General features: G+C 32.4%; 1 protein-coding gene across 5 annotated transcripts in view; it reads left to right on the top strand.

The window, feature by feature from the left end:
• The window catches only part of LOC139527469 (dynein axonemal heavy chain 10-like), a 109,155-nt gene that overhangs the window by 17,553 nt on the left and 77,499 nt on the right, over positions 1-14,103 (top strand). For all 5 annotated transcript variants that reach the window (XM_071322944.1, XM_071322947.1, XM_071322946.1 and 2 more), the window contains 13 exons: positions 897-983; positions 2,426-2,539; positions 2,926-3,066; positions 3,891-4,079; positions 4,541-4,701; positions 5,508-5,994; positions 6,794-6,952; positions 8,286-8,402; positions 8,887-8,989; positions 10,719-10,897; positions 11,569-11,780; positions 12,431-12,587; positions 13,240-13,473. In XM_071322944.1, coding sequence (XP_071179045.1) covers positions 897-983; positions 2,426-2,539; positions 2,926-3,066; positions 3,891-4,079; positions 4,541-4,701; positions 5,508-5,994; positions 6,794-6,952; positions 8,286-8,402; positions 8,887-8,989; positions 10,719-10,897; positions 11,569-11,780; positions 12,431-12,587; positions 13,240-13,473 — 2,340 coding nt within the window. The remainder of the gene's footprint in view (positions 1-896; positions 984-2,425; positions 2,540-2,925; positions 3,067-3,890; positions 4,080-4,540; positions 4,702-5,507; positions 5,995-6,793; positions 6,953-8,285; positions 8,403-8,886; positions 8,990-10,718; positions 10,898-11,568; positions 11,781-12,430; positions 12,588-13,239; positions 13,474-14,103) is intronic.

Genomic DNA, 14,103 nt, shown 5'->3' with positions numbered 1-14,103 from the left:
TAGGTCCTCAAAGGTTAAAATAAGTATGTTACAAGAAAAAATATATATCAGTATTGTTCTCTAATTTGTATGTGTAATGTATTGTGTATTGAAAACGACTACATTTAGGAAACTATTTTAACCCTTTCGCCGATGAGTCCCGGTTTACCGGGATTCACGCTTCAGACAGCTGACGATGAGTCCTGTTTTACAGGGATAGGAATACCTCTTTTATATTTCCCGCTCAAAACAGTGCAAACATGAGTTATCTTTCTTTGATGAATACCCGGATGAAAGTGTAAACATGGCGCTTCCGTTTGTTGAAAACCGTGTCAAAATCAGAGGAAATTTATAGAATTTACGAGAATTTGAAATGAGGGAACATTTTTTTTGAAAGAATATGGAAGAATTGAAGCCAAACTAGTATACTTTTTTTACATAAAATGTTGTTTTATGTACAAAACACTTGGAATGGACATTGTTCAGTGTGAGGAATGTATACAGCCTTGTAAAATTTTTAAAAATTTTGCCGTTTTGGGTTAAAAATTACGATTTGGGGTCAAAGAGCAGAATTTTGAGAATTTCACCTAGATAATGCCAAAAATTGGAAAATTTGAATATTTTATGAAGAAAAAATTATCAAAACATGAACAAAACTGTGAACATGGTGTTATTGAATGAAATTAATACACAAATAACTACAAACAAGTTTTTATTGACATTTATTATGAAGATCTCCCACTTAAGTAATAGTAGCCAGGGAAGCCATCGTCTCAGAGTAGCTTCTGTCTGGGCAGCTATCAGTGAAAGGGTTAATATTCTGAAATTCAGTAGCATATATCCAGGACAAAAGCTATTATTTATTAAACTTTTAAATGAAATATTGTTTTTATCAAAAACTGTTTATAATTTTTTAGGAGGAGAAATACATAAAGTATGTAGATGGACTACAGCACATGCTGGACAGCTACCATAATTTGTTAGGATCACTCGACCAGGCTGAGGTAGGTTTTAAATAATGAAAATCAATTAAGTATACCTTTGACATATATTCTAAAGAAATAATTAAGAACGTCTTCACATAACAAAATCTTTATCTGAATAACATATGATCACAATATTGTCGCTAAGTAGCGATGTCGAATATACTGTGACGTAATTACCGCAGTAAATGATGTAAGAATGTTTACCAACTACAAGAAAATGTCTATAATAAAAGAAATTAATTTACAACAATATCTATATCAAAACATTTGGCTCTTTGCATTCCTTATCAATTAAATTCCGAAAAAGACTTTAATGTTTTAGTTTAATATGAGCAATAAGAAATTCAGAATAAGTGGATGAAGAATCTGGTGGATTGTGGGTTATTTCATTGGTTGTACATAGAGATTAATACATGGCCTTTTTTATATATCAGCCTGGGTATCATCCCGAGACCTCCATATCAGCCCGAGACGGAGTCGAGGTGCTGATATGGGTCGAGGGATGATACCCAGGCTGATATGGAAAAGGCCATGTATTAATCGCTTTATCATATACTTCCGACAATAGTTTTATGTAAGGCAAATAAACTAATGCAATAACTAAAACAGTCAAACATTTTATAAAGAAAATTAAAATTATGAATCAAATATACTATAGTTGTCCAACAGCATCATTAACTCCTTATATATTTATGGTAACATATCCTATAGAGGCATTTTGAAACATTGAAAATTTGGAAGAGTTTTACGATCATTACTAATCCATGTTTGTTGTACTATAAAATGATTCATAATTGTCAATGGCGTTTGTTAGCAAGTATTAAACTATCCCCACAAAAGTTCCCGTCATAAAAAACATCTGACGTCACAATGGAAAAGTAAACAACCGATACCGGAAACACCGGAAGTAACTTGCACGAGAGGCACTGATATGGGTTTTTTGCACGAGAGGCACTTGATATGGGTTATCAGCCCGGGTGGGAAGATATGGCTTGTGCACTTCCGCCCATTACACATATGCAAAAGCTATTATATTAATGCTAAGTATATGATAAATCACAATTATTATAACATTACTGGGGTATCCATTGAGGTTAACTAATCACAATATTTTGGTTAAAGCATTTGGAAAGTTATTACCTAGATGAATTCATACAATTTTTTTAACTTTCTGTATTTCAGACTGAATTATTTAATAATCATGAATAATGCAGGTCTATTGTATTTTCATTGCATAGGAGGTTGTTAACCAATCGCAATACTTTGGTTAAAGCATTTGGAAAGTTATAACCTAGATTCTGAAAGGATGAATTCAGACAATTGTCTTTACATGCTGTATTTAAGACTACATTATTTGTAGATCATATATAATGCAGGTTTACAATATGTTCTGTATTTCAGAATTAACAGTAGATTATACAAGTCATAGCTTTTATTATAATATTGTTTGTTAATTTCAGACTGAATTATTACAAGATCATATGAGACAGTTAAGAAGAGTAATCAGACCTGGATCTAAGTTACTTAACTGGAGTTCCCTGGGTATCAGTGATTTTGTACAGAAAAGTAGTGCAGTATGTTTTAATTACTATTCTTTATGTACTGAAAGGTGTTTTCCTCATATATAAAGTGTTTTTTCTTTCTTTTTTATGTGAAAACACTATGTCATGTAAATTTTTGGTATGATTCTATCAATTTTTGCAATTAAATGTGTTCAACTTAGCTTTAAAAAAGGCCCTAAGATTGTTATAAATTGAATAGTTGAATGAACATATGAAACAGAATTCTTTTTAGCATTAGATTTATTCCATGGAACATTTTATGAATAAAACACCAAAACATAAAAATTAGAAGGTCTGAGATATTTCCTTTAGCAAAAACATTGTTTGAACCCCCTGTTACTAGATATCAGTCACATGCAACAATAACTAATTGTAAAGAGGAACATTATTTTTTTCAGGCTATTGCTAAATTTGAATCTCTGGTGAACCAAATTAAGAAGAATGCCAAAGATATAAATCAGAGATTAGTTATGATAGAGAATGCCAACCTGTTTAAAGCACCGGCACAGAAATATCCAGACACGTTACCAAGTTGTAAGGTAAGGTTCTATGATTTGATTTGATTTTCTGTGTTTTAACGCCACTTTTTAGCACTGCTTTGGGGCTATTTCGTGGTGTCGAGTTTTTATTGTTTGAAGAAGCTAGAGCAAAGAAAAGCAGCAACCTTCAAAAGGAAAACTGACAATCCTAGTCATTTAGAGATTGGAGATGGGTGCACCGGCATGAGCAGGGTTCGAACTCAAAACCTTATTGTTGACTGGCTAATGATTTCAGTAGTAACTTACAAAGACCACTCAGCCACTTAGGCCTCTGTAAGGTTCTATGTGTGCTATATTTGTGATGATAAGTTAAGCTTAGATCAATAAACAAAAAAAGAAAAATTAGTCATATTAAAGAATGAGACACAACTGGGCAGCATTTTAAGTCTAGTCTTTTGAAACATGCAAAACAAAACAAAAATGATAATGTGGCTGCGGAAGTGTGGAGAATTGAGAATGGAATTGGGAAAATGTCAAAGATGCAACAAACAGACATAAGATCAGATAACAGCTGAAGTCCACCAATGGGTCTTCAAGGCAGAGAGAAAGTATTGCACCCAGATGTATAGAATAGAATAATTGTTAGATTATCATGTTCAGCTGGCTTGGTTCATCGGACCTTGACTTTACTTTCAAAGGAACAAATTAAATATTAAGTAAATGTTATACATGTAGGAAAACTTTCTCTTAAAGACTTTTATAATAAAATCCAATCATAATCAGTATTAAACTGAACCAGTGTTTAAACATTAAAAGTGATTTTGAGGTCACCATGGTCTTCTACAATGAGGCAGATTTTTCTAACATTTGTTTGTCTATTTTAGGAATACTTTGAAAACGTTGAGCAGGAGCGAGCCAAAGATTTTGAGATTTTAGCCAGAAAATACCGAGCTATTGGTCCTTTACTAACAAAGATGGAAGGCTTAGTTGTCCATACAAACTCTGGAAGATCTGCCAAACTATCAGCTTATTACTCTCATTGGGAAAGAAAAGTCTTTGATTCATTAAATAAGGTTAGTTTGTTTTAAATGCAACTATCTATCTAGAGCTTTTCAGGTTATATACTAATTATAGTACGTGCTTAAGCAATTGATATGTAAAATAACAATTAAATGCTGATAATGAGTTTTAGAGGACCAATAAATCAATATTGACAGAGGACGATGGCAGAGGGCATAATTATTTTACAACATGCTATTTTTAATCAGATAAGGATCTAGTAGATCTCTAAATCTGACAATAGCTGAAACATATATAAGGTCACAGCAATTTATCTAGGGAAATTATTTCAAAGTAATCTTTTTCTATTTAAATCTAATGTGTGAAAATATAATGTATAATGTCATTTGTTGTGATATTTAAAAGCAATGAAACTATAGATTTTTATATTAGAATTTTACAGATTTTTTCAATTACAACAAAAATTTAATTCCTTATACAATTATTTATATCATACAATTTTGATTGTTTTCAGTTGATCCTCAACAACCTGAGAAAATTTGAACTTGCTTTACGTACAGACAAACCTCTGTTCCAAGTGGAGACTCTCTTGGCTGCCCCTGATGTTGTCCTTCATCCACAAGCAAATGAAGTGTATAAACTCACATTACAGTGTGTCCGAGATTGTGTAGAGGGGTAGGTTTTTAAACTATTATTGCAGCATGTCAAGAGATTTGTAAAAGGGTAGGGGTATCAAACAGACACTGCAGTGATTATATAAAAGGTTTGGTATATAAAGGGGTTTCACAAAATGTGAAATGTGCTAGAAATCAACACATGATGTTTTGCTTTTTATGACAAAGCAACAAAAAAATGTGTTTAAATCATTTGAAATACAAATAGAGAGAGAGAAAGAAGTAGGAACTGTAAAATGATATTCTGCAAAACTAACGGATCTTTTCTGCTTCACTGCAGTCTTCACGATGAACTGCAAAATCTACAGGCCCGGAGCTCAATTTTTGAAAATTTTTAGTTAGATTCTGTTGGCCTGTAGATATGATTTTTACAGGCCCGAGAGCAATTTTACCAGCCTGGGCTGCCACTCAGCGTGAAGACTGCTTCAGTATTCAGGGCTAGTCTTTCAAAAAGTCATGAACTTTTTTTTGGTAAATATGCGAAGCTTTTTCAGATATTTCCATTGACTTACTTAATACAGCTATATTATTCTCCAAAACAAAATAATGACAATTTATTTAAACAACGATGTCAATCTCAAGTGACAAATAACTTTTATTATACATATATGCTGTGGAATCCACACAAACCAATAATTTTTGGGATACAAAAAAAAATTATAAACGAATTTTACCAGATGCAGGACTTTCTCGCTGCATTAATATTGAAGACCCATTACTGACCTTCAGCTGTTGTCTGCTCTTTGGTCATGTTGTTGTCTCTTTCAAATATTCCACATTTCCATTCTCAATTTGATTGTATTACAGGACCAAGTTATTTGTAAGATGGATGAACAGCACCTGTATTGAGACACCTCCCCAGAAAGTAGAGGGCGAGGACGAGGCTTTCGTGTTCAGTTTCTTCTCCGATATCTCAGTTAACCCTGTGGTTATAGACTTTGTACAGACAATTCAGAACAATATAAAGGGTACTCTTACTAACATGACAAGGTACCTTAATAGGTGGAAGAAATATAAAAGTATCTGGAAAGTGGATAAACAAGGAATTGCCGATAAATGGTTCCAGAAGGGTCCGACAGTCGTGGCTTTCGACGATAAATTACAATATTATTATAAGACAATTGATGAGATAGATCTCCAGCCTCTAGTCAAAGATCAAGAATGTGTACGTTTACACATGGGACCATTGGCATCATCTGTCAAGGACAATGCTAAACAGTGGATAGCTTGTCTTGGTAAAATACTCAGAGACTCCGCTAAAGAAAGTCTCTTCAAAATCAGAGATGACCTAGATGTAAGTTTTTATTCGGGAATATTATTGGGTTATAATTTATAGGAATCTGCTGCTGAAAAATAGGTGGAGAAAACTGGATATATTGTTTCCAAAGTAATATATAGAGTTTGTCCACTCTTATTTTTAAAGATAAGACCCATACATGTACAAAATTAATGACCGTATTCATATTGAAAACCTCAAAGCTACTTAATTTTAAATGCCAGGGTTTTTTTAATTTTGTTTCAATTCAACAAGAACTATATATAAGAGGGGGTAATCTTTTTAACTTTTTCTATTACATTGACTTATTTTTACGAAAAACTATGGATTCCTATTTTCTGTGTTAACCGATTTTTGTGGACATTTGATATCATGGTTTTTCAATATTCTGCATACAATCCAATAAAAAAATTGTTTTTTGTTGATCATTTAAATATGAGGTTCCCCTGAACCCATGAAGTGCTTTCAAATTAGTTCCCACGAATCATTATGAATCCAAAGGAACAACATTTAAAAGCAGATGATATATCCATTTGGGTTCAAACAATGGAACCAAATACTGTATGGAAAAACATATATATAAAAAAAAGAAGATGTGGTATTATTGCCAAATAGACAATTCTCCACAAGAGACTAAAATGACACAGAAATTAAAAACTAATATATAGATCATTTCATAGAGATATTCTTGCTGAACTTCAATTATGTAACAAAAAAATTACTATTTTTTCCACAGTAGCTCTCTAATAAGGAGTATAAAAACTCTGTTCAGTAAGATTGAGCACATTATGATGAATATGTAAATTATTTTTTTCAGGACAAATCTGACGATTTAGAACAGTCACCTAACTCATTAGAAGACCTTAAGTTTGTTCTAACAACAATCTCTGATATCAAAGCTATGTCCCTTGATGTAGAAAATAAGATCAGAGACATACAAGAAAGATATAGGACACTAGCTATGTATGATATAAAGGTTTGTATATCATATTTATATTGACCAAATATTGAGGAAATGTACAGAACAAAATTAAAAGCAGCTAAGAATTTTCAGACGTTAGTTATAAGTATTACATTTTTGAACATAGGTGGTAGCTCATGTTGTCAAGAATTCTTGCTACAAAACAAAATTTTTGAAAAAGTTTTTATGCCCCGTCTACGATAGTAGTAGGGGCATTATGTTTTCTGGTCTGTGCGTCCGTTCGTCCGTCTGTTCGTTCTTCTGTTCGTTCGTCCGTTCGTCCGTCTGTCCCATGTCAGGTTAAAGTTTTTGGTCGAGGTAGTTTATGATGAAGTTGAAGTCCAATCAACTTGAAACTTAGTACACATGTTCCTTATGATATGATCTTTCTAATTTAAATGCCAAATTAGAGTTTTGACCCCAATTTTACGGTTCACTGATAGAAAATGATAGTGCAAATTTCAGGTTAAAGTTTTTGGCTTCAGGTTAAAGTTTTTGGTCAAGGTAGTTTTTGATGAAGTTGAAGTCCAATCAACTTGAAACTTAGTATACATGTGCCCTATGATATGATCTTTCTAATTTAAATGCCAAATTAGAGTTTTGACCCCAATTTTACGGTTCACTGAACATAGAAAATGATAGTGCAAATTTCAGGTTAAAGTTTTTGGCTTCAGGTTAAAGTTTTTGGTCAAGGTAGTTTTTGATGAAGTTGAAGTCCAATCAACTTGAAACTTAGTATACATGTGCCCTATGATATGATCTTTCTAATTTAAATGCCAAATTAGAGTTTTGACCCCAATTTTACGGTTCACTGAACATAGAAAATGATAGTGCAAATTTCAGGTTAAAGTTTTTGGCTTCAGGTTAAAGTTTTTGGTCAAGGTAGTTTTTGATGAAGTTGAAGTCCAATCAACTTGAAACTTAGTATACATGTGCCCTATGATATGATCTTTCTAATTTAAATGCCAAATTAGAGTTTTGACCCCAATTTTACGGTTCACTGAACATAGAAAATGATAGTGCAAATTTCAGGTTAAAGTTTTTGGTCAAGGTAGTTTTTGATAAAGTAGAAGTCCAATCAACTTGAAACTTAGTATACATGTTCCCTTTGATAAGATCATTCTAATTTTAATGCCAAATTAGAGAATTTATTCCAATTTCACAGTCCTTTAAACATAGAAAATGATAGTGTGAGTGGGGCATCCGTGTACTGTGGACACATTCTTGTTTAAAAATGACTTTGTGCTGTTGCATGTGCTTTATTGAAAGTTAAATAAATTTTGAATGTGTATCTAGGTAACAGACGATGTTTACATGAAAGTGATTTAATGATTTTTAATGTTTCTAGGTAACTGACGAGGAGAAAGAGTTACAATGGAAGATGTGGCAGATTTGGGATGAACTTGTGTACAAGTCTAAAAATACAGATGCTGGCCTCTTTAATGTCAAGAAGAAGTTCACTGAGGTATATTATTTAATGTCATTGTCTTTTTATACAAAGTTTGAGCTTCATGCATTCATTTTGAGACAGCCGTAATTATTATAAAATACACAATTTTCTATATTTGCATCAAAAGTCTAACACATAAATTACATGCTGCTACAAAAATTTGCACATTTCATCAAAGATCTAGACCCGTGTTATCTGCTACTCCAAGATATAAGATGGAGGAAGACACCCGAGTATGCCAAAATAGCAATGGCATTTAAGAGTAAGAGCAAATACTGGTAAATCTAGAGTTACACCATTGTGTCCTTGCAGGATTAGTGATATGACTTCCTGGAGACTGTTTGTTACCTTGTGAACTAGCATGTTTAAACTTGGCTAATCATAACTTCGTCTGTTACAAATCTGGGTTCATAATGTGCATGTTCTCATCTTGAATATACATTTATTTTTGCCACTGGACATTTATTAATTGTAACTACATCATAATTTATATTAACAGTATACAACAGACCAGATCAAGGAATTTAAGAAGGATATTACGACTTTCTTGACCAAGTTCTATGAATCTGGCCCAGGAGCTGTTGGAACAGATTTAGATAAAGGTCAGTTGAATTGTTTAATGGTTAAGTGTAATGGCTTCATACTAATATAATACTAGGATGTCAAAAGCTATAATTTTTTGTGATCAATTTTTTCAAAATGTTTAGACTATCATGCCTTTCCTTAGATTTAAAAGATAAATAGACCCCCCCCCCCCTTTTCTAACCTTGAACAACTAACATGCTCTTTATATGTAAGAGTCATGTTCTACAATTTATCAAACAGTTAAGGTAGCACAATACAAAGATTTTATAACTCCAACTCCCAAGTTTTAAAATGCTGTAACCTTCTTATTAATGCTTGAAAATTTATATAAGTGGTAGTTTTGGATAGCTAACAAATTACTCTTTCAAATTAATGCAATGTTAGTATTATGCAACAATTATGTAACCAATTATAATGTTAACTGTGTCTAAAATATTTTTAACCAAATTTCCACTTTCAAATGAAATTAGCTTCTGCATAGGTATCCCTAGAGGGTTGATTATATTATATGTTGTTCCTATATGGCCATTATCTACAAAAGGGTGTCTCAGATTTCAGATAGAATGTATAGAACAAATTTTACACCTAATTAAACATAATCTTCTTTTATGTGGTTAGGATGTTTACACTAATTAGAGGTTTATGAGAGAATGGAATACCATAGAGACACTCTGAGACACCCTTTTGAAGCCCATGATGTGTTGATTAAGATTTTGTTAAAACTTTCTGTATAGTTAAAGAGATGATAGAGCTGAATTCATTTAAGTGAACTTACCCAGGTTTTGCCACTTATTACATAATAATTGATTACATAATGATTGCATAATAAAAATATTGCATTCATTTAAAAGATTAATCTTTTATCTATCTATGTATACATCTTTTATTATTTTCTATGCATTCATAAGAAAGTTACAGCATTTCAAAGGTTAGTGATTGGAAGTAACAAAATCTTTGTATTGTGCTACCTTAAAAAGGATGGTTTATAAAAGATACTGTGACTGACCATTTTCAATTTAATAATTGACCATATTGTGGCTGCTAGTCGCTTTTAGCGGATGAAGGCTGTAGAGAACTGACCTATGACTGAAAACTGGAATCCACAGTCAATATAGATACGAATATGAATACGAATACGAAAGTTTTATTTTAATTGGTTAACATATATATAACAATACAAACATAAGCTCTTAAAAGCTTTTTACTGAATATAAAATAACATAAGCACAACATTAAAACACACAGCATGCAGACAAGATATATAACAGCACAGCCATATTGAAATACATGCAAAGCACTACTAAAGTACATATCTAAACAAGCCAAAGCTGAAGCACAACTTTTGTATCAAGATTTGAATCTAATGTTACTCCCATTTATGTGTTAGAACTCGCAACCCCAATGTTCATGGTGTTGAAAGGCTAGTGATTTAGTAGATGATCTACTTCAACCACTCTAAGACTGTTTACCCCTAGAGATATTGTGATATAAAAAAGAAGATCTGGTATGATTGCCAATGAGACAACTCTCCACAAGAAACCAAATGACATAGAAATTTATAACTATAGGTCACCGTACGGCCTTCAACAATGAGCAAGTTCATAACACATAGTTAGCTATAAAAGGCCCCGATGTGACAATGTAAAACAATTCAAACTAGAAAACTAATGGCCTAATATATGTACAAAAAATGAATGAAAAACAATGGTTTACAATTAATATGTATGATCTGTTGGTTTTTTTCAGGTCTGGAGCTAATGAAAACATTCAGAAAAGAGGTTGGTGATTTAGAGACTGTAAGACAGGAACTGGCCAATGCTGAAAAGTTGTTTGATCTAGCCATCACAATGTACCCTGATCTGTTAGAGGTCCAAAAACAAATGAAGGGACTTGAAATGGTCTATGGACTGTATGAAGAACAAATGGTATGTACACATTAGCGCAGAAACTATGCAGAAAGATTGAAGAATTAATTGTTATAAACTATACCAATAATTTTACTGAATTTTTGAAAAAGGACGCTTTCACTGAACTTCCATTACATTTCTCTGCCTACCGCGCTTGGTTCATATTTACTTTCCATTACATTTCTCCGTCTACCCTACCGCGCTTGGTTTCGTATTTACTATTTTTTTCAAATGTGATTAGTTACTTAAATTGACACTTCTAGCTCAAAGATTGATCTTATGTTGTCATGGAAATATTAAAACTTTGAAAGTAGACTGATGTAAACTGATCGAAACATGCATGTATTTCAATTGAGACTTGATGTTACATATAATTTTTAACCATACAAAATGCATTAGTTTCTTCAGTCTGAGTTCTCAGCGACAGGCTCAACATGCTAGGCTTGTAAAAATGCTGTCATGCATTTAATAGCAAAATGGTACATACAGTCATGATGAATTGTGAATGACTTCTGTTGAAATGATTGAATTGTCATAAATCACATGTTTATGTTATACACATATGACATAATACACACGATCTAATACACATACTATTATACACATAATCATGATAATACGTGTGCACATAATCATAATACACATAATCATGATAATACACATATATAATAGTACACCTATATTTGCAGGCTGCCAGAGAACAATGGGCAGAAACCTTATGGTCCAATCTTAATGTACAAGTGTTACAAGATGGTATAGAGTTGTTCCTTAAGAACATCAGAAAGATGCCACGAGAGGTGAAATCATCACAGACAGCCAGAGCGCTAGAATCTAAGATGAAAGAGTTCAGAGATGCCTTACCATTGTTTGTTGATCTTAAACATGATGCTCTTAGAGAAAGGTAAATAATTTGTTCTTTTTGTGTTCTCATAGATATAGGAAGATGTTGTATGAGTGCCAATGAGACAACTCTCCATACAATTCAAAATTTATAAAAGTAAACCATAATAGGTCAAGGTACAGTCTTCAACACAGAGCCTAGGCTCACACCTAACAGCAACCTATAAAGGGCCCAAAAAATACTAGTGTAAAACTATTCAAACAGGAAAACCAACGGTCTAATCTATATAAAAAACAAGAAACACTTATCAATCATTAAAGTCAAAAATAATAGTTGTCAGAAATTTGTTGTATGTTATAAAAAACCAAACTCATCCAAGATACTAGGCTTATAATTTTGCATATTTTACATTTTTTGGGTATAAAAGACTCATAAGTGGCATTAGAATAAACCAATTCGGAGGCAAAATCTACTGTTTTAAAAGATTTCCATAATTGGCAGTTCAGATCATTCCTTTTTAATCTCTGTGATAAAAATCATCACTGACACAATGAAATTAAAATAAGTCTTGTGTTAAATATCTGCATCAAAGAGATATTGCGTTAGTGAAATGGGGGATATTTATGCTTCAGCACTTGCATGGATTATCATTTATTTCATTTAGATATTTAAATCTTTTGAAAATTATTTTATGAACGTTTTTTGAACAGACATTGGAAAGAATTAATGGAAAAGACTGGACAGAAGTTTGATATAAACCCTGAGACGTTTACACTGGCCAATGTGTTTTCTATGGAGTTACATAGATATCAAGAGACGATCGGCGAGATTGTCACCAAAGCCAGTAAAGAAATGAGCATTGAAAAGGTGGGTTGTTCTTGTTAACATTATAGACAGCATTTCAGTACTGAAAGTTTAAAACATTTCGATAGCATTCATTATTTCTATTTTATACAATTTTCCTTTGATTTTACTGTCAACTGATAATTTGCCTTCTCACCACAGTAGAGTGATATGAAAAATGATTGCTAGAAACTAAGGGCACACATGCTGTTGTTAAGGAAATTAACAACATCATCATTTGTAAAATAGGGATAAACAGATTATCATTGGTCATTTCAACTCGATTGCTTTTCTCGTTTTCACCGTGATGGCTCAAGGGAGAAAATCAATTTTAATGAGTTGACCAACGATAATCCAGAATTATAGTGATTGTTGAAAAATGGAAAAAAAATTGTCAGATTCATTATTTAGATTTAAAGAAAATGGATATTTGTGACTGTGAATTCTCAAATTAATGTCATCAAATACATAAGTATATGGCTGTTTCTATTTGTTTTTAATCATGCTTGTTTAATCTATTCGTAGATTATTGGTAATATCATCTGGGATTACACAGAGCGAGCATTAATTCTTGCACGTTAACTGTGAATTTTATCCCATTAAATCATATGACATCATCCAATCAAAATTGCTGTTACAAACAAATTTCATTATAATTTCATTATTTTGTTTTCAGGGTGTGAAAGAAGTAGAGGAGACGTGGAATAACATGAAGTTCCATGTGTACAGTTACATGAAGGGAACATCTAATCGTGGCTTTATACTGGGTACCATCGATGAAGTATTACAGATCCTTGATGATAGCGCCATGAACTTACAGAGTATGTCAGCCTCAAGATTCATAGGACCATTCCTTAACACTGTACAAAACTGGGAGAAAAGTCTCTCACTCATCTCAGAAGTCTTAGATGTAAGTTTTCACATAATTCATTTTTCCACAGCAAGAGTATACAGTTATTACGGGCTATTCCATTCATTAAAATACATGTGGGAAGGTAGGAAGGGCCTATAAAATATCCCTAAAACTCAGAATTTTCTTTAGATAATTTTGCATAATGGTAATAAAAGCATACTGAAAAAAAGACCCATGACCTACATTCAATAATTAAACTTCTATTCCTACCCTCCCACATACATTTTAATGGAATAGCCCTAAACAAGACTACAAAAAAATCACTTCACTCAGTTATTGACAAGTGCCTATCTAAAACTTTAAATTGCCTTTGGTGAATGAATCAAACAGAGGCAACCAAAGATATGCCACCAACAATAAATTCTTCAACTATTCTTAATAATCAAGGTAAATTGGGATGTAAAAAAAACTTATATTCATTATTATTCAAACTGTTTTAAAAAAATCTGCTTTTGTTATAAAATAATCAATTGTGAAAAAGAATGTATATTCAAACCTGCCACCAAGGCAAGGTGACCATTATTAAACTAAAAGCTGTCTGGTCAGTTTACATTCTTCTTTTCTGACTAGTAATATCTATGTATTTTGAACCTCAATTCAAAGGTCACCTCTCATATAAGGTAATGT

The sequence above is a fragment of the Mytilus edulis genome, chromosome 6, assembly GCF_963676685.1.
Source record: "Mytilus edulis chromosome 6, xbMytEdul2.2, whole genome shotgun sequence".
NCBI lineage: Eukaryota > Metazoa > Mollusca > Bivalvia > Mytilida > Mytilidae > Mytilus > Mytilus edulis.
The sequence above is the reverse complement of the archived record's forward strand: the minus strand, read 5'-3'. Positions and strand labels throughout refer to the sequence as shown.